The sequence below is a fragment of the Stegodyphus dumicola genome, chromosome 10, assembly GCF_044657685.1.
Source record: "Stegodyphus dumicola isolate Sdum_Otavi_A_Nest chromosome 10, ASM4465768v1".
Taxonomy (NCBI): Eukaryota; Metazoa; Arthropoda; class Arachnida; order Araneae; family Eresidae; genus Stegodyphus; species Stegodyphus dumicola.
Window position 1 is genome coordinate 125116628 of NC_140777.1, and position 22411 is coordinate 125139038.

General features: G+C 32.6%; 1 protein-coding gene across 3 annotated transcripts in view; it reads left to right on the top strand.

The window, feature by feature from the left end:
- The window catches only part of LOC118198549 (uncharacterized), a 139381-nt gene that overhangs the window by 77646 nt on the left and 39324 nt on the right, over window positions 1-22411 (top strand). For all 3 annotated transcript variants that reach the window (XR_015043536.1, XM_085825511.1, XM_085825512.1), the window contains one exon: window positions 18770-19320. Coding sequence is in view for 2 of the 3 variants with exons in the window: in XM_085825511.1 (XP_085681637.1) it covers window positions 18770-19320 (551 nt within the window). In the remaining variant the exon portion in view is untranslated. The remainder of the gene's footprint in view (window positions 1-18769; window positions 19321-22411) is intronic.

Here is a 22411-nt window from a genome sequence, read left to right on the forward strand (position 1 = left end):
ACCTTATGCCAGGGTTTCTTAAACTGTGGGTCGCGGGACCTGTAGCAAGGGGTCAAAAAATTTTAACAGTTTTTGTATTTCTTTAAATTATTATAATAATTTTGCAATTACCAAATATTTTTACACTATGTATCTGAAAATAGATAAAGATAAGACAATATAGACAAAGAAAAAAACGAAAGCGTTTCAACACATTCTTTTTATAATATAAACTTTCATTTTCCTTGCTTTGCACGTGACGCTGTCATTTCGTCTGTTACTTATTTAAACTTTTCACATTGTTCTATGTCTTGAAATTAGAAATTAAGGTTAATGACCTAAAACTGCAATTGTATATTACAGTACAAGTTAAAAAATTGACAGTTTCACTCATGCGTGTGTCGGATTTGTGCAATACTTATGGGGTCCCACAAAATTTTTGTCAGTGCAATTTCTGTTGGTTTTGTGTGAGCTCTAGAAATTTTTTATTGTATTTTGGTGAATTTACTGTATTTTGTGGTTATAGTGCATAATTTAGGAACTTCAACAGCTATTGCATTGGATTGTCTACAAAATTTGAATTGAATGATGCTTTTTTCTACTTATGAGTGCTTTTCGTTCCGTGCACCACTATCTGTGAGAGAGTTTGTTTACTTTGGAAATCTTGTATGACTGATCATTTATACAAGATAACCAAAAAGGTTCTTGCCGTTTCTAATATAACCCCAGCATAAAAATAGTCGGGAAACCTGGAGATCAAGTGGTTAGGATGGGAGTATAAAAGCATGTTGAGCATAAAAGACTATAAAAGCACGTTGCATCAATACAGGGTGTTTATAAAGTCCCAGAGCCATTTTGATGTTTAATAACTCATAAAATAATAAAGATAGATTAAAATTAATAACATAAATGGTTAGATATACTCAAAAAGTTTCATGACCCTTGTCAATGTAACTACCATGTGTGCCCCCTTTGTCGCACGGAGAATATGAAGCCAATATTAAATTTCACGCCAGGTACCAGCAAGTATGTTGGCATTTACAGAGGCTATTGCGGTTGTAATTCTAGTTTTTAGGTCACCAATGTTCGACATTCTCCTCCTGTAAACGTTGTCCTTTTCAAAACCCCAAAGAAAAAAGTCCAGCGGCGTTATATCAGGTGATTTGAGTGACCAAGGAATTGGACTCCTCACCCAATTCATCTTCCTGTAAAATGGTCATTCAAAGAGCTATGAACGATGGTACCCCAATGAGGCGGTGCACCATCTTGTTGCAAAAAGACATGTGGCTGAAACTCTTCTAGTTGTGGAAATACGAAGTTTTCCAACATGTCTAAGTATACGACTGATGAGACCATCTTTTCTGTAAAAAAGAAAGGCCCTAGTGACTCGGTCGTGCATTAGTCCACACCACACATTAACTTTTGGGCAATCCCCTTGTGCCCCACGGTATTCATGGGGGTTTTCAGATCCCCATATGTGCACATTATTGCGATTAACAATGCCAGAAAGATGAAAGGATGCTTCGTCAGAGAATATTATGCGCTTCAGAAATTCAGCATCATCTTCTATCCTCTTTAGCATACCTGTTGCAAAGGTCATCCTCCTAGGCCTATCGTCTGGTTCCAAAACTTGAACAGTTTGAACTTTGTATGCATGCAGTCTTAATTTTTTCTTAATAACCTTGTACACCATAGAAATTGGCATATCCAATTCTCTTGCCGCTGATCTCACAGATCTTCTAGGATTGTGTAAAAATGTCTCTCTGACACGCTCAACATCAAAATCACTTGTGCAGGGATATCCGGAACGTTTCTTATCTGCCATACTTCCAGTTTCTAGAAAATTCTTTTTCCACCGCAAGATGCTGCTTTTGGATGGAGGATCTTTTTGGTAAATTCTTCTGCAATTTCTCTGTATTTGCATTATGGATTTTGTTTCTATGAACCACCATAAAATCTGTGCTTGCTCTTGTGGTGTATGCATTCTCCTTAATATCGGTCGAATAAAACATCACATACAAAAGTACTAGAACAAACACATCAAAAGTAAACATAACATTGCAATAGTTGCCAAAAACAAAAGAGAGAAAAATGCAATTAACCCCTTAACTGCCGCGGGCGTATATATACGCCTTGCTCAGCCGATGCGTTAACTGCCCCAGATGCGCAGCCGATGCGTTAACTTTGCGAATAATTTTAGGTGTAGCAGCGCAAAGCAAATGATAGCAGTTTGGAAGGACGTATATATACGCCTGGGGCAGTTAACGCATCGGCTGAGCAAGACGTATATATACGCCCACGGCAGTTAAGGGGTTAATAAGCAGGCGATATTTAGAAACATACAGATATTTAGACTGGAAAATGAAATTATCTGAAATTAACCACACGCGCAGACAATATTTACAAACGTAAAGATATTCAAACCTGAAAAGGAAAATATATAAGTTATTCCATCAATAAATGCCATAAGTTTGTTTATATCTTCATTATGAGTTATTAAACATCAAAATAGGTCCGGGACTTTATAAACACCCTGTACTTCAAATATAACTTAGATGGTGACTGATTGAAATGCATGCATCAAAGGCACTCGTTAGGAGCTGATTGCTGTATGATTTTAAAGTGGCCCTTGTCAGCAGCAGAATCAAGTTGCCAAATTTGCCAGGCTTTTGGGGATGATCCTGTTAATGAATGAACAGCTAGGCCATGGTTCCAGAAGTTCAGGTCAAGGGATATGTCTTTTGTATGTTCAGGTCAAGGGATATGCCTTTTGTATGTGATACACAACGCAGTGGTCAGCCACAAGTGCTGGACGATGAGGCCTGAGAGCAGCCATAGAGAGCGATTGTAGCCAAACATGTGGTGAGCTTGCTGCACACTTCCAAGTATCTGATGAAACGATCAGACTCCATTTGCACCAGTGTGGGCCGAGCGGTAAAATCACTGAACACTGGTATTCGGTCTGAAGTTCGAATCCTGTGAACGGGCTGGCTGCATGGGTGTTTTTGTGGTTTCCCCCATGTGTAACGTGTATATGAGCTAGTTTCCCTTAGAAAGTCCTCCACGAAGGCATCACTCCCCTTAGGCAGATATCCCTAGTGTGCTTTGCCATATTCTCAATACACACCCTTTGCACTGGATAAGAAAGGCATAGAAGCTAAGCAAGTGGCTACCCCTCCCACCATCCGATGCAAACAAGCAACAGTGTGTCATTGCCTATTTTTCATTGCTTACTCGCCACCGTGATGCATCCATATTTGTTCGAGTACTCACCAATGATGAAAAGTGGATCCAGTATGACACACCCAGGCGTTCCAGACATTGTTTGTTACCAGGGGACCCTGTGCCTCACACTGCAAGACCTGCTCTCCGCCACGCAAAATCATGCTTTGTATCTGGTGGACTAGGCATCAAATGATGCACTATGAGCTCCTGCCAGTGGGCTAAACCATCACGGGAGGCCTGTACTCACAGCAGTTGGAACATGTGCATCAAGCACTGATGCATAAACAGTTAGCATTAGTCAATCGTAAGGGTTTACTCCTTCTCCATGAAAATGTGAGGTCGTATGTGGCTTCGAAGGCTAGGGACACCATCCAGCGACTGGGCTGGGAGACACTACCCCATCCATCATATTCTCCAGATCTCACGTCAACAGACTGCCACCATTGGCATTCCCTGGACAACAATCTTTGTGGGAAATCCTTCAGCAACTGGCCAGGCCCCGGGAAAGCCCTCAGGGATTTTTTTTTTTTGTCCAAGACTCCTGAGTTTTACCGTGATGCATCGTATAGCTAGCCTCTCGTTGGCAAAAGGCACTGGATGCCGATGGTGATTACTTTGAGGATTAGCAGTGATTATTATTTATTTTATGACTTTTTCTGTCTGACTGCTCAAAATGGCAGGAACTTTTTTGGTTGCCTCGCATTATCATGCATTTACCTGTAAATACTTTTTCTTATTTTTTAATGTTCCGATAAATTTCAGTGTTATACTCACTTGCATTGAAGTTATACAAATTTGCACATACTTTGAACTCTCAAATTAATACTTGGATTGAAGCTACTTATATTGTGTTATAATTTCTGTTGCTCTGCTTTGATTAATGGATAATTCCCTCCTCATTTTTGTTCATGAAGTTTATTTGTATGAATTTTTAATTGAAATATGTGTGTATCAAGATTTTAAGTGTTTTCATGCCTGAAGTTCGGATTGTACTGTGTTTATATATCTGGAGCTCTCATCATTTATTTAGACTTTCTGCCAATTGAGGAAAATTTTAATTGATTCTTAATCTCAAATTAACTATTATACGAGCTTTGAAGTGTGCAGGAACGCTTTACTTAATGGTTTTAAATTATCTTAAACAATTTTGTGATTTTAAGAATTTGTTTCGAGAGTTTGATGTATTGTATTTATAATGAATTAATCGTGAAGTTTTGAGGAATTATATTCCCTGTCGCTAAGTGAGCATGAACAATCAAATGATTTATTATTGATAGGGGAATAGTAATATTACTGACTGTAATTTTAGCTTGTAAATATAAATCGATTTTTTGTAATTATACATTTCTAAACTAGAATTTCATTGAGCGATATAGAAAAGGAGATGAGTGGAGAAGAGATCTCGATACAGAGATTTGATGAGAAGATTGAGAATGCAGTTAAACTTCTGGAATTGGAGGATGCTAAGAATAGCAAAGATAATAAATAATTCAGATATTAGAAGTACAGAATTAACTGTGGAAAATGATCTTACATCAGCATTTAGAATTTTTGCTCTAGTACAACAATTGCATAAGGTAGTAGATAAATTTTGTGCAGCGAGAAAGCTAGAGGAATAATAGGTGCCTGTGATAAGCTTACTAAAGGACTGGATAAGGTACTTCAAATAGCAATATCACAGAACTTAAGAGTTTTAGTTTTGAACATGGCTATGTCTAATCTGGTAAATTTCAAGGAAATTAAGGAAGATATATAGAAAATGAAGAATCAGCTATTGGGAACAAAAACACAAAATATTAATAGTTGAGTGACTTATTCTTACAATATAAGCATTAAAAAAAAAAAAAAAAAAGGACAAAGAAACAACCAAAGCAAAATGATGAAAATGAGTTAATTATAAAATCTGTGGTTCCAGAAGAAGAAAAGAAAAGGTTCGTAGTGTCCTTAAGAGTCCTTAAAAGTCCTTAATTTTTTTGAATCGATTTTTGGTCCTTAAAAATCCTTAATTTTGCCCAAAATCTGCAGAAGGTCCTTAATTTTAATCATCTGAAATATTTTTACGGCTGCCATTTTAAGTGTGAATTAGCATTTTGCAGGAATATTTTTCGCAATTCACTGACAAATGTGGTTATTTTTTGAATGGATGAATGGGTTCATGGGTTAGCATTTGTTCCTATTTTAATATAAATGGTGGGATACTCGAGTTTTGAAAAAGTGAAACATAAGCATTTTGAAGTTATTTTAGTTTTTTCTAATGAAGAGCTCTCAAACAATGTTTTGCTTTTAGGGATGTGAATTCTTTATTAAACAGTTCTAAATTTGGTGACTTATCAATGTTTTGGTGATTTTTAAGGTCGGTTTCTATCGAAAATTTTTAATTCCAAGATACGGAAATTTTTTGAAGATTTTTTTTAGAGCATTGTAAAATTGATAAATTTCATTAAAATAATGGTAATATACGGAATTATGTTTAAGAAATAACATTTAAATAAAGCATTTTTATTTTTCACTGTAATATTATAAAGTTTCATTTTGGCCACATATTATATAATGTTTTGAATCTGAAAAATAAACAAGGTATAATGCTATAAAGCACAATTTATAAAACAGTTCTTAGCAAAAGCAGAATACCTATGTAATTAATTAAATGTCTTTTTAATTTTTCATCATAAGAGTTTTTCCCATTTCTCAGAATGTGCATCAGTTTTTTCTATAAAATTAATTTCACACTTCCCCCCTCTGATTTTTTTTTTTTTTTTTTTTTTTTTTTCAAAATATTTATTGCTTTTTGCTGTTACGGAATTGGTAGGGGTAATTTTTCTTTAGGATTTTAGACATTGCAGCCTGGAAAGTTTAGAGAGATTTGAAAGCAAGATTTATAGACCCACGATTCTAAAAGATTCCAGAAATATGTGACAAAATGAAAAATGTCTGAATGGTAGTAAAGCGCAAGTTCTTACTTTTTGGAGAACATCTGGAAGAACAATGAAAACATAATAGTTGAATATTTTACGTCTGAATACTAGAATCTTTTTCTTAACATGCCTATCTTCCCTTTATTTTCTCTAATTTTCACTAGACACAAACATGGAAAATATAAAAAATGCTTCTAATCTTATCATATGGACAGACATTATAGAAAGAAATTTTTTTTATTAATAAAGAAATTTGAAACTGCCAATTCAAAAGAGACATCTAATATGTCTTAATGCATCATACACAGGGCCGGCGCTAGGCATTTTGCCATCTGGTGCAGTCTCTGTGGATCCTAAATTCTGCTTCCAATGTATGTTCTGAATTCTAAAAGTTTTGTGATTTCTAGATTTTGTTTCTCGATGTGTCACTAAATTCTAAAAATTATGCCATACCAGCTCTGTGACTGGACCTCACCATATACATTTCATATTTCTTCTGAATGTTCATATTACTAAAGAAATAAAATTAGCAGCTTTTTCCACACATTCTAAATGCATTTAGTTTTTTAGAATAACAGAAATCTTTAATTAAATCCAAACATTTTAAAGTGAAAAGGAAACGTGTTGAAGAAAGAAACTAAATATGTAAAAAAAAATATTTTTCAAAGATATGTACAGTTATTATTATGTAAATTACCGAGTTTACAATTTCAGCATTTACTATAATTTTTCCATTTCTCTTTCCTCACCAGAAACAGTTTTTAAACTGTGATTTTTGGAGTTTCTGACCTTCACTTGCTACGTATTATTTCCTGTCAGCTCTGATAATTTGTAATTATTAGTCTTTCTGTTACTGCTGCAAACATTTGAGTTTATTATGACGACAGAGTTACTGAACCAGATTAAATTGTATAGGCTTTGACCATTAGTCCATATTTTTATCTTGAATTTGACTCTTCTTGTTTAATTACACCACCACGAGCTGTAATTGATTTTGTTAGCATAAGAACATGCCTTCATGTTCTAAGCTCTTTTTAAATAAGAACTTATTTAAACCTCTGATCTGTAGTTACTTTCAGATATAGCGATAATTTGTTTCACATCTGTGGGGGAAGGGTGTTGGCCTGTTTAATTTTTACCAGATCGAATAAACCCAGTACATTGTAGAAAGGTTGACAGGTTTGGAGATAAAGCATGCAGAAACTAATGAGAACATTGTTTTGCATATTGAGACAAATTTCTAATTGTTAGTAAAGATGCTTAAGGAGAAGGAAATCGACATAAATTATCCAAAATATCTGGGCATTTCTTCAAATTAAAAAGACGGATAATTATTTTGTTGAGTTTTGTGACATTGAAAGCTATAAAAAATTTATGTTTTGTAGCTTTTAATGTGTAATCATACTAATATTGTTTAAAAATTAGTGTCATAAATTGGATGTATTTTAAACTGTAAAATTTTATTAGATTGTGACATTAATAAGATTTCTTAACAAATATTGTTAATAAATAAATTTAATTTAATAGTGGCCATGTAAATCCATAATGACTAAAGTTATCTAATACCTAATTTAATTACTCATGTAACTAAGTGCTTACCCTTAAAAATTTTATCTGCATGTTAAAGCGCCTTTCATTTACCCTGACTAAGGTCACAAGATAAAACACAAAAATATAAAAATTCATGTAAAACTTATTCTTCGCCTCTAGTGAGACTTAAAAAAATGCAAAACAACTTATCACCTCTAGTGGTTTAATAGAACCTTAAAGTATATATGTTGAGTTACAACCCCTGAAACTCTACACAGAGCTACAACACTAACTGCGCTATACAGAGCTCAGCTAACTTTCAAAACTTGCCAATTGTGCCTACATTAGGCCTTTCAGGTTTGTTCCGATCGGCAGGTCTCTCTCTAGGCAAGTTAGGAGCGGTGACAGCTGTCAGTCTTTTGTTATGAATCATGCTGATTATTATTTTACTGCTCATTTTAACCTATAAACCTTGACATAAAATCTATTTACCAAACCCTTAGACTACTGAGCAAGTATGTGACAAAATGAGACCATTAAAAAAAAAAAAAGCTAACTGTTAATAAAACATAACTAAAATATCACCTTTCAAATATGTCCAATTATTATAAGTGTAAAATATTTAATGCTACTTGATAAATTTCATAATATTAATTTTATTCTCAAACTTATTAATAATGATGGTAATTAAGTTATGTTTAATAATAATGCATCCTACTGACAGATCTGTTTTATTTTTAGAATGGTATTAAAAAGTGAAGTTCAGACATGGATATAATATTTTAAATTTAATTTATTTAGTTCCCATTTTCTCATAGGTCCTTATTTTTTTTTTAATGGTCCTTAAAAGTACTTAATTTCCATGTGCAGAAACCTGTACGAACTCTGAAACAATAGGAACAAATGGATTTGAGTAAAAATGAAGAGATACATATCATCGAAGCTAATTATTTATAATATTTCAGATTATCTGAAAAACAACAATATAATTAATAAGAGGAACTGTGAATATATGGGCAACTGCATCAGATTCCTTTGCTACACCAGTAGAGATAAAACAATACCTCACATAGGGTATTCAGAGTTAATGCTGTATGTCAAAGCGACTATATAAAGGGAGACAGATTATGCATTGGTTGGAAATCTTACTCAGTATGCTTATTTGTCCAACTAAGGCATTGTAATTTACGGCCTCTGCTTTGGACACTGAAAAGAATTGGAGAAATTCAGTAACTTATATAAAATATTCCAATCATCATACCTCTAGTCATTGTGGAGCTGAAGAGCTCTGCTATATTAACTGCAGAGAATCCAATGAAAAATTAGGCACCATATACGATACTGGACACAATGCATTCTTTAAATAATACAACATCTATAAAAGAGAAGCGAAATACATATGGACTTGGAATTTATGTATTGTAGTATATTTATGGTTTTTAGTATGACATTACTAAATTTTAACAAGTATAGATTTTAAATTATATTTTAGACTGCTTTGCAGTTGAAGCTTGATTACTTATCCTTATATTTATGTATACGTTCATTTTAACATTTATGTATTTCTTTATATTTGGGTGTCTCCTATTGGCAGCAATGAAAATTCTAAGTATCAATTCAAACTATTGCTCAGTGGCAACATTCCAGCTCTCAGGTGTTGAAAAATTATTGCTGTGATCCCCAACATAATATGCATACAAGAACCCTACTGTATAGCTGGAAACTTAGCTTGGACGAAAAGCGCTTGTAGAGTGATTCACAAAAAAGATGGAGAGGCAGCAATAATGTAGTTAATGAAAATATAATCTTTGTAATTGACATTATCGATGAAACAATAGCAGCAACTGCAGTTGACTTTAAGTGTAGTTTGCTGAGGAACTCCAGATTATCCACTATCTGAGGAACTCTAGATGCAGCTTGCGAAATTAGAAAGAATTTTTGCAAACTATGAAAAGTTTTTAATTTTTGGAGGTTTTTAACTTGGGGAGACATCAATTATAGATAGTAGGTGAATTTTAACACATGACTTTATTTTATCAAACAATTTATTTTTATTCAATTAGATGGTTTCAAAACCAACTTTTGTTTCCCCAGTCGAGATTGGATTCAACGACCTCGTAATGTGTTCTGTGGAAATTATAAGAGACAGTTTTAAATTCCAAGTAAAAACAAAATATAAAAAACTGGCTGTGTAGAACTACGGTTACAAGTTTTCATTAGATAGTACAGATTATCATGATCGGTCATATAAAACTGCTGCTGGAAAAAGATTAAAAAAGGTAATCTACACATGCCCAGAAGGAATGGAGGGGAGAAGAAATCCTTGAAGAGATCATCTCTAGGACCCTGGACTTGGAAGGTTCAATAAGGGAATGACTTGATTTGGAGAATGCGAGTGGCAATGGATGTGGTGCCCCGGAAGGGGATTTCAGCACAAATGAGCTAGTGTCGGCAATTTGAAGTTTAAGGAATAAAAGGGCCCCTAGAATTGACAAAATTAGCCCAGTGATAGTTAAAAAACTATTTTACTTTTACCCGGATTTTTTTAAAAGTTGTTGCATACATTTGAGTGTGTTTCCAAAAGTGTGGAAAATCTCTGGTTTGATCCTTATTCGAAAGGTAGAAGGCTCCTGTAGACCTATCTGTTTACTGAACTGCTTTAGCAAAGTCCTGGATAAATTGTTTATAAATAGATAGTCATTTTGTCACCAAAAATGGACTGATATCAAACCAACGATGGATTCCTCTTTGGGAGATCAACTGAAGACGCACTGTATCAGTTTGTGGTCGCAACTGTATCACCTGACTAGCAACAAAAAAGAGTATCATATCACTGCAATTTCCTTTGACATAAAAAGAGCATTCAGCACTGTTAGTTGGCTATATATTTTAGATACTCTGCAAAAATTACACTCTCCGGGCAACCTTTATAAACTATTAAAAAGCTATTTTAGTTTTAAAAAAATTATAATTTGTATGGACTGTAATGCAGTGTAATTTGATCTGTACAGAAAATGTCTACAGCGGTCATGTAGCTCGCCACTCTGGAACCTGATCATGAATAAATTGTCTCAAAAGACCTACCAGAAGACGTAGAAATGATATGTTTTGCTGGTGATCTCATGCTACATATAAAAGAAGTCTTCCTTGAAAAACTATAAAAGAGATTTCAGGAAATAGTTACATTGATGGATCATTGGAAGAGAGAAGAAAACCTGAAATTTAATCTCGACAAGACTTTGGCAATTTTATATCCCAGAGGAGGAACTCGCATAAGAAATCTGAGATTCTTTTATAATAGAATAAAATTAAAATTCGTAATGAGCATGAAATATCTGGGAGAAATCATAGACAACAAATTAACATTTCAACTGCGTTCATAGGAAAAGTGAGGTAATTTTGAATTTCTATAATCATAATTTAATATGGATCATTTAAGCAAGAAAAGTAATACAATACAAAGTCTGTAATCCGGATGTCCATTATCCAGAATGATCTATAATCCGAACCTCAAAGCCACAAACTTTTTTTTGTACGCTTTATGCATGCGCGTTTCATGTTTACGCATGCACGTTTAGCACAAAAAACGAAGCAACTTAAACACCTTGCATCGAAAGAAATGTTTAATAAAGTAAACAAAAAATATTAACCTTTTGTAAATTTTGATACCCTTTAGATCATAATTGCTCTTTATTTCATAAATTACAGTTTCATATTTTTAATTGTATAATTTCTGCATGCCATCTTACCACATTTAAATTGATGATCTATAATCCGGAAAAACCCTCAATCCGGAAACGGTGAAGGCCCGACGAGTCCGGATTATGGACTTTGTACTGTATAATACACAAAAATCTATAAAAACATAATAATTCCAATGATCACAAGTGGTATTGAAGCATGGGGAACCAGAGCATCGGAGCTACAACACCTAAACACAATACAGAGAGGTTGACTGTTGTGCATTACCTGAGCATTTATAACTACCTCCACAGAGGTGTTATGTGTATTGCTGGGCGTTCTCCCTTTTTCCTTATCCTATAAATTCATTTTTGAAAAAAAAAAATTATTAAAGACTAGCAATATATATGGATCATTATCATTATCAAAATATGGATCATTTAAGCAAGAAAAAGTAATACAGTACAAAGTCTGTAATCCGGATGTCCATTATCCAGAATGATCTATAATACGAACCTCAAAGCCACAAACTTTTTTTTGTATGCTTTATGCATGCGTGTAGTGCGTTTATGCATACGCATTTAATGCTTACGCATGCACGTATAGCACAAAAAACGAAGCAACTTAAACACCTTGCATCGAAAGAAATGTTTAATAAAGTAAACAAAAAAATATTAACCTTTTGTAAATTTTGATACCCTTTAGATCATAATTGCTCTTTATTTCATAAATTACAGTTTCATATTTTTAATTGTATAATTTCTGCATGCCATCTTACCACATTTAAATTGATGATCTATAATCCGGATAAACCCTTAATCCGGAATCGGCGAAGTCCCGATGAGTCCGGATTATGGACTTTGTACTGTATAATACACAAAAATCTATAAAAACATAATAATTCCAATGATCACAACTGGTATTGAAGCATGGGGAACCAGAGCATCGGAGCTACAACACCTAAACACAATACAGAGAGGTTGACTGTTGTGCATTACCTGAGCATTTATAACTACCTCCACAGAGGTGTTATGTGTATTGCTGGGCGTTCTCCCTTTTTCCTTATCCTATAAATTCATTTTTGAAAAAAAAAATTATTAAAGACTAGCAATATATATGGATCATTATCATTATCAAAATATGGATCATTTAAGCAAGAAAAAGTAATACAGTACAAAGTCTGTAATCCGGATGTCCATTATCCAGAATGATCTATAATACGAACCTCAAAGCCACAAACTTTTTTTTGTATGCTTTATGCATGCGTGTAGTGCGTTTATGCATACGCATTTAATGCTTACGCATGCACGTATAGCACAAAAAACGAAGCAACTTAAACACCTTGCATCGAAAGAAATGTTTAATAAAGTAAACAAAAAAATATTAACCTTTTGTAAATTTTGATACCCTTTAGATCATAATTGCTCTTTATTTCATAAATTACAGTTTCATATTTTTAATTGTATAATTTCTGCATGCCATCTTACCACATTTAAATTGATGATCTATAATCCGGATAAACCCTTAATCCGGAATCGGCGAAGTCCCGATGAGTCCGGATTATGGACTTTGTACTGTATAATACACAAAAATCTATAAAAACATAATAATTCCAATGATCACAACTGGTATTGAAGCATGGGGAACCAGAGCATCGGAGCTACAACACCTAAACACAATACAGAGAGGTTGACTGTTGTGCATTACCTGAGCATTTATAACTACCTCCACAGAGGTGTTATGTGTATTGCTGGGCGTTCTCCCTTTTTCCTTATCCTATAAATTCATTTTTGAAAAAAAAAAATATTAAAGACTAGCAAGAAAGATTTTATAATCTACAAAATTTACTTTATAACAAGATGCATCTTTAAAAAACTAAATATCAATTTAATTCAATGAATGGAATAAAAAATGGAGAAATTCAGACTCGAAAAAAATTAAAACTATAACTGATAAAGACCTTTGTCAGATCCTTTCAGGTCACTGTAGATTCCCAGTGTATCTAAACAGATTTAAAATTCAAGAAATCGCAAACTGTTTATTATGCGGAAAGCTAGCAAATAACAGGTACTATATGTGGAAGAATGTGAATTAACAAAAGACCTTAAGAGTAGCAAGAAGGACTTTAAAGACCTGCTTTATACTGGAAATGAAGCAAAAAACATAGCAAAAGAGCTCATGGAAAAAATTAATAAAAACCAGATGCAGTTGGAATAGAACAGTAACAATATAGCTGCTGCTGTAGACTGTTTATTTATGTTGTGTTATCCTATGTGTTTTTCCTTCATGGCCGGTTTGAAAAAGCCATAAGGCGAGCTAGGGCTTGCCAGAAGGGTGGACTGCATTTTACCTGCCTATCTACCTACGCTCCTTAAGAAAGGAATATTACTTTAAAATAAACTATTAAGTCTTTCAGGATTCTATATAAAAATAATAATTTAGTTTTTCCCATACAATTAATATGAATACCAACATATCGAGATCAAAACCTATAGCCTCAAATAACTGATTTAATTTTTTTATATGTGAACTGTATTAACAGTTACGTTCGATTCTCTCTAAGGATGACTTTCAAATCTGCAGATGCAAATCTTAAAAAAAGATTTGAATTCCAAAACTCGAGATTTGGTGTCTTTTATTATTAATATTCGAATATTTCATATCGTAAAAGAAGGAATCACCAAAGGTTTTCACTTAGAGTTTTGGAAAGGTTAATGTTATTGATCCATTAGAAAATTAATGTAATTGTTGAAATTTTAATCACTAAATGTACCCTGTGGTGGCACTGAGCGCGGTGCTTTCAGTGAAATCTACCAAATTTCTCGCTTAAGTAATCTGTGCTCTGTGCTTTCTCGAAAATTCTTGAAACGACATTGCAAAACATTGCGATCTGGACTTATTACTAGTAGTTCTTGGTTGCTTCTAAGAACTTATCATTCTGCTGAGGATGTCTTCCTGTAACACTTGTCGAAATATTTCCTATTTTCCAAACTGAACCATCATTCACTGTTTCTTCACCATTTTGAAATTCTTTACTTTGGATACTTCCTTGTTCTCGAGTTTTGTTTTGTTGCTTTTCGCTACTCTCTTGTGCTTGACTACTGCCCTTAATTAAGGTGAAATTATATGGGCAGGGCATTGCGGTCAGAAAGCTTGGGACTATTCTCTCTTTGTTTCCGAAGCTACATTTCTCCATTAAGTTTCTTTCCATACTCCCATATTGTTTCTATCATTCTGTTTGTTCTCCATTTTAAAAATTTTAATTTTTTTCCATTGGTATGCTGGGAAAAGAATGGCTTTTGTTTTTCTCAACCCTTGAAACAGTACGTTAAACTGCTTATTCAGGTCTTGAATTCAGCTGGAGGACACCTAAGCTATTTATTTCTTAGTTTTCTGAATGAAATTTAAGTCCAGGGGGAGCTCCAAATAAGATGAGACCCAATATTTTATTTTTTTATTTAACTATTTATTGTGAATTTAATAATTTATTAAATTTTATTTATTATAAATAAAATTAAAATCCAATGAGATATAAAGATATAATATATCTCATTGGATTTTAATTTATTTTAATCATTAGTCATAATATTTTTTATTATTATGACTTTTTTTACCCTTCTTCCTGATGGCCTTTAGAGCTCTTGCACTTCCAATTTTAGAAATTAAAAATTTTTAGATTAATTTACCTTTGGAAGGCCCACCAGTGGCCATGTGTTAAAGTTGCTAAACACTGGTAGTTCAACTTTGGTTTGATACCTGGTGAATGAACTGGCTCTGTAGGCATATTTTTGCTTTTCCCATGTGTAATGTGTATATGAGTCAATTTTCCTTAAAGCGTCCTTCATGAAGGTATTCCTCCACTTAGCAAGTAACCTTCGCATAATTGGCATAATCGAATAAATCAATCAGTAATTACTTTTGAAAATTTTTATTGTAGGAATTATGCATGTAGATTTCCTGTGCAGTGGTTAACTAGAATAATTTTTTATTTCATATGCATTTTTTCAATCTACACTTGTATATATGTGTGTTGTTTTTTTTTTTTTTTTTTTTTTTTTTTTTGTCAACTTTATGTATAGAAATCTATTTTTATATCATTGAATATGTAGAATTACTTGCTTATACTAAAACAAGGGATTTTTTATTTCTGTCTTTCTTAACTGTTTATTTTTAGTCTTTACATTAGTGTATTAATCCTAGTTATTTTCACGTCTACTTATTCAGACTTTTATGGGGTGTTTAAAAATATCTGGCAAAAAGTAAAGACAGGTTGAAGAGATCTAAATAAAGAGATTTTGTAATAAAATATTTGTGTGTAAATGGGATGTTGAGATGTTACTGGGTGCTGTTTTATCTGCAGTCAAAGATGTTCTAATAATGTAAATCGTCAATTCCCATACAAATTTTGAGTGTCATATATAGCTACATGAAGGTGAAACTTGCTGACATGCATTTTATCTATGGCAGTTTGGTTAAAATGGAGCAGTTATTGATAGGAAGTTCAAAGAACAATTCTCAAATATGTCCTCTTAGCTGCTGCTCTGCTTTCTTCTGTAGCTCTATGTATAAAATGCATGTCGATGATATCTGCATTCGTGTAGTAATGTATATTGCTCAAAACTGGCTCAGGAAACAACACTTTACACCAGCAGAATATTTTTATCTGTTGCTTCAATAGTGCCATGTACCACCTCAGTGCAACATTCCTGCAGACACATTCTGTTATAAAATCTACTTATTTTGGTCACTTCTACCTGCCTTTCTATTTTTGTTTGATAGTTTTTTACCACCTTGTATACTGCACACGCAAGTTTGTTACAAACATTTATAGTGATTCAATGCAAAATGGAAACAACAGGGACAAAGCCCCTTCGAACTAAAAAAAGAAACAGTTCTGTATCTCTTGTTCTGGTGGGCTGATTGATGATACTCAACTTGCATTTCCCATGTCTCAAAAGCGCGACTTAGGATATGTATTAGATTTATGTATAGCGTAACAATATAGCTGTACATAAATTTAATACATATCATAGATTTGATCTAATACATACATAGATTGTGTCAATATACCTAATATAGGTATTTTGACACAAAATCGGACTTTGTCTGAAATGACATGCCATTTTTTTTTCCATATTTCGATTCTATGACTCAAATTATACCAAATTGCCAAATTTTGTAAAATTGCACAAGTAAATTTTTAAAAAGAAAGCTCTCAAAATTGTAACTCTTCAGTGTTAATTGAATTTGATATATATTTATTATTCTCTCTCTCTCTCTCTCTTTTTTTTTTTTTTTTTTTTTTTCAAAACTTAGTTGATTCCTTCTTCCAGAATTCGAAATTTAGGCTTAATCCAAATACAATTCACTTATTTTTGACTTATTTTTAAAATTTGTATTTTTTATAAATTTTTCAAAAAACTGTTTGTGTTATAACCTATAAAATGTTTCACATCGTCTTAAAGTAGATGTATTTCTAGGCACATCTGCAAAAAAAATTAGAGTTTTTTATTCAAAATATTCAAAGATATACATGAATTTACATATTGAAGCATTTTGAAATTTAGCATCTTTGTTTTTTATGAGCGATAATAACGTCAAATGTGATTTATTCACTTTGTTAAAATTATTTGAAAGTATGAATGATGACCTTTTTCTGTTCGTCTATGATGAAAATAGGAAAATTTAAGTATTTTGCTATAAATTAAGAAGTTTGCCAAGTAAATTATTCTTGGTGAAAGCTGAAAAAAAATACACCAAGATTTTGAATTTCTCCATAAATTTTGTGCCAAATTTTACAAAATTTAATATTTTGAGTTGTAGAATTGAAATATGGAAAAAAAATTGGCTTGCCATTTCAGGTAAAGTCCAATTTGTGTGTCAAAATACCTACATTAGAATGGTGCTATATATAAATCTAATATATATCCTAAGTCACGCTTTCCAGACATGAAAAACGCAATTTGAATTTTGTCAATTGGCCCAGTGGAACAGGAGATATATAACTGTCCCCCCTTTTTTTTCGTCAGTGTATGTCAGCTTCTTATACATATATATTCTTCTGAATTAATTGTAGGCAATTGATACGTATTTAGATAAATGTAGAAAAAAAAAAGAAAATAAAAATAAGTTAATATATAAATTTTGTAAAAATACTATTTTAAAATTTGAAAAACTTGTAATTATAAAATTATTATTCGAAATGCTGTTAATTACAAAAGGAAGCGTTTTCAAGATGTGTCTTTAAATAATTTGAGGTATATTTAGATTTAAAATTAGGTGCGATTCAATATCTGACTTATGCTCGCTTTATGGAAGAGTTAAGTATGTTTCAGAGGACATTGACACAGTACTGCAATTGAAGAATACGTTTTTTCTTGGGATAGCTAAGTAAAAAATATTTAAAAACTAAACATTTTAAGACTATTAAAAAAATTCTAATTCAAAATATTGAACGAGAAATGTTTATCTTGGAAATAAATGCTTGTAGGCTCTGTAATTGTATCAGTTTAACTCATTATTCATGATTTTGGTACTTATGTATGAACGTAATCACCTTGCCACCATTTGACAATTTTTTCAAATAAAAAAAGTAAAAGTTACTTATTGGGTGCAAGTTGGTGGTTTTCGTGAAATGTTTTTAGAAAGATTCCCCAAACATCGATATTTGTCTCAAGGTGGAAGTCATTATCTACATATAAAAAGAAAACTTACTTTAGCAATTTAAAATATAAATTTCAAGTATTAAATAAGGATTGTAAGATACATTAAAAGAAGTAGAACACTTGCATTTGTTACCAAATCTTCTTCTTTTTTTTTTTTTTTTTTTTTTTTTTTTGGCGCTGTTTTACTCAAGTACACCATGATTTATTTTTGCTTTAAAAAACATCATAAAATTTCAGAAACTTCGCATTGCGCAAATATTGTCAGCTCTAGTATCTATGAAACATATCTTCTTGTTCCATTTAGAGATTCTGCTGCAAAATTCTGTATTAGTGCAGAAATTTTACTGCAGTTTCTAACATTTTTTTTTTTTCCTGGTAAATTCCACAAGTGTATATTTTAATATTAATTTACAGCAAAAAATATCATGATTTGTGTATAAAACCTGTTGAAATTTGGAACAACTGTTGAAAGATTGTTATAAGTATGTTTACCTGAAATGCGCATGGTTGCCAGAGTTTGGTGACTTCTGCTAAAGTGGTTGTGATTAAATGTTGTGAGTGCCATTAATTTTTTACACGCAAGTGATTGTTTTATTTGAATTCATATCGCAATTCAATGTATCAGTTGATATAACTTGCATGGTATTTGAAAGCACAGCATTGTGTCATATTTCTGTAAATTAAGTTTTTTTTTTTTTTTTTTTTAAATTCCTAAACTTAAAAAGTGTGTTTTAATTTTTGCTATTTCTTATGTATTTTTTCTTTCATGTGCAGGATGCTCCTAAACAGCCACAGACAAAATTTGTGTACCTATCAGATAGCGAATCTAATGGATCTTCTATTATAACTACTTTTGTGGATAGCCAACCAACAGATCCTAGTTGGAAGGAACATAGTCGCCATCTGAATAAACTTTCAACTCGGAATAAACGTGTTCCACCAAGTAAACCTGCTGTTCGAGATAAACGCATTCCACAGAATAAACCCGTTTTTCAAGATAAAGGTATTCCAGAAAATGAAGATACTTCTGAAAATGAAAACACTAAACATGCAGTCAATTCTGAAAATGAAGATGCTAACTGTACAGATAATTCTGAAAACAAAAATACTACCCATGCTGTTGCTACTAGAATCAAAACTGCTACTCAGCCTAAACTTGTTGTTCAAATTTGTGAAACTAGACAAAGGCCAGTTAAAAAGAGAAAACTTTATCAACCATCTAAGCATCCAGTAGCTATATCTTATCAGCTAGGTAGTAAACAAGTCAATAAGAAAAGTACTATTCCTAACAGTTTAATTCCTTCATTTTTTAATTCTTTAGCAAGGTAAGACTTTAATATTGCTAATGCAGTATTTTGATAAAATCTTAGAATGCCATATTTATATATATTTGTTTAATAAGAATTGTTATGAGCACTGTAATTGATTAAAAACAAATGTATTCTAATTAATATTTTACGAAGTTTTCAAATTTTGGTGTATAAAATTTTGATGCTGAAAATTTGGCAATATTTTATTTTTTTCAAATGATAACAGATTTAATCCTTTGCACCAGGAATTCTCAACCAGGGAGAATTGTCTCCTGGAGGGAATTTCATAGTTTTAGTGAAGAATGTACTCAATTTTTTTTAGTTATTAAGTTCTTAATTTTAGTTTTACATTAAAAAAACTACTTTTATTCAAGCTTTGGTATTATCAATATTTTCTATGCTTTTTTTTAGTCCAAAGGGATTTGAATCCCAAAGGACTATTAGTTTCGTTTTGGCATTTTGCGTCGGACTCATAAATGTCGGTTCACTTTTCAAACTGTTGCCACAAAATGTCAGAGTCCTGCATTATATTTGAAGAAATTAAATAATGAAAAATCTGCATAAATGTATGTATATTTCTCGTATTGTGATAAAACAACGGTACTCCTTTGGACGTAATTTAAAATCTGAAACATTTCAGATTTTTTTTTTTTTTTAATTTTTAAAAACATTAAAGAATCATCTAACTCTAAATAAACGTGTTTACTTAACTTTCAAGTTTTGAAAAAGAGGGGGATAAACTGTCGATGGGGAAAATGGTGCATAGGGTGAAAAAGGATGAAAACCTCTTCCTTAAACAGTACTGCATAAAAGCTAAATGTATTATTTTGTACATGGTGGCCAAAATAAAGCAGACGCAAAAAATGTGTATAATTCTGACACTATCCTTATTAATGAACACAAGAATTATTCTTTGCTATACAGTTTGTTTTGTGCTGTTTTTGTCACTAAAGGACAATTCACAACAATACGATGATGCATTAGTGCATAAAGCTGTAACCGATTAGTAATGAGTTCAGAGGCAGTATTCTCTGGATGACCGGAGATATACAAGTTTACTCAGCTTCATATTTTGCTGCTTGCCTTGTCAGTTTCAGATATCTCTTAAAAAATGTCTGGCTTTTACTACATTTTTTAAATGAGTATGCTTTTAAAATTCTTCTTAGCAAAATATGAAATCAAGTGGAATAATCTTAATAAAAATATCAGATGTTAATTAAAAATGTACATTAATACAATAATTAAATATACTATTTAAAAGAAAATTCTCAAATTTATAAAGAGTAATTAATCATAAGTATGAACCATAAATGAGATATGGTTGATAATAATATAAAATAGTAGACTGTTGTGAGAAAATAGTGATAAAATCCTGGATTTTGAATTTTACTTAAAATCGATCCCAATTTAAGATTGTTTTTACAGCATCGTCTTGCCTAATGGGTAAAGTGCTGCCCTCTGCTGCCAAAGATTGTCAGTTCAAGTCTCACAAGGAATGGTGTTGATATTGTTATGAATTTTGCGTGCATACAGATAATTTTAAAGAAATTATATATGCAATTGTTGTATTTTTCTGTATAATGTAAGATGAAAATCTAGAGAAAAGGTGCTGTGCCGGAAAAATAAGAATATAGGGGCAAGTCTATTTAACATTGAGTAAATAGCTATCTCGCTAATTCGGCAAGAAATTGCCAAATTTGGCGACATTTTGGTCTGGTTCCTGTATCACCATAATAGGTATTGTAATTGATTAACTGTAATTGATTTGAGATGCAACTGTAGCTGTACCCAGTCTCATATGCCTTCCAATAAATTCAGGAACTACTAGAAATTTCTCATCAGCCGATGAAAACTAAAGGGTGTCCCAAAAATAACACAGGATTTGAATTCAATATAAAAGAGAGTTTTTAATCTTTAGATGTTTATTTTTTAAGTGAATCATAAAGTACATAGGATAGAGTTATTTATGGAATAACACATCGGGCAAAAGTCATCCACGGCTTTGTTGGCACATACACACCCTTTTGTCGAAATTTTTCGTAACCTTTCTGCATAATTGCGGCTGAATTTCGTTGATGCAGTGTTTAATTTCCTCTTGTAATGCATGTGGGCTTGTGGGATTGTTAGAATGAACCTTTGACTTCAAATATTTCCATAAGAAAAAATCTAATGGTGTTAAATCACATGATCTAGGGAGCCAATTCTGATCGCCGAAACGAGAGATTATACGATCAGGAAATGTCTTCTGTTGTAATTGAATTGTTTCATTGGCTGTATGGCATGTGGCACCGTCTTGTTGAAACCACATATTGGCCACATCAGTATCATCCAATTTTGGCAGAAAGAACTGTGTTATCATGTCGCTGCTTGACCACCCTGATTCTCAAAAAAATATGGTCCGATGATGCCCTCCTGTCCCAAATCCGCACCAAGCAGTGACACATTGTGGGTGCATTTGTTTTTCACTAATCACACATGGGTTCTTCGAACCCCAAACACGGCAATTTTGGCGATTAAGAAAGCCATCGAGGTGAAAATGTGCTTTATCGCTTAGGATTATTTTGCTCGAAAAACCAGCATCCACTTTTTGATGATTAATAATCCATTCCATGAACTCACTTCGCTGTTCATGGTCAATAGGCTTCACTTGTGTTAATTCAATTTTGTAAGCATGAAGACACAGTTTGTTTGTGAGTATGCGCTGTAGAGAGCTTCTTGAAATTTGCAATTCTTGTCCATGACGCCAAATTGATGTTCCTGGGTTTTCACCAACACTCTCACGCACTGCTTCAATATTGACATTTAAACGGCTTTTTTTTTGGACGACTGGTGTGTTTAGCGTCTCCAATTGATCCAGTCAGAATTTTTTACTTAATCTTTTCACAGTTGACGAGGTTAAAACACTATTTTTACCATATTTTTTATAAAATTTTTGAACTACGGCCGCCAAACTTTCATTATTTAAAAAATATTGTTCAATAATGAAAACAGTTGTTGTACTGTATAACGCTCCATTTTTACTAACCCTAAACTCTCAGCTTTCAAACTGTTCTTTTTACAGGGTTGGCAACAGCTTAATGCAAAAATGGTGCCAAATTCAAATCTT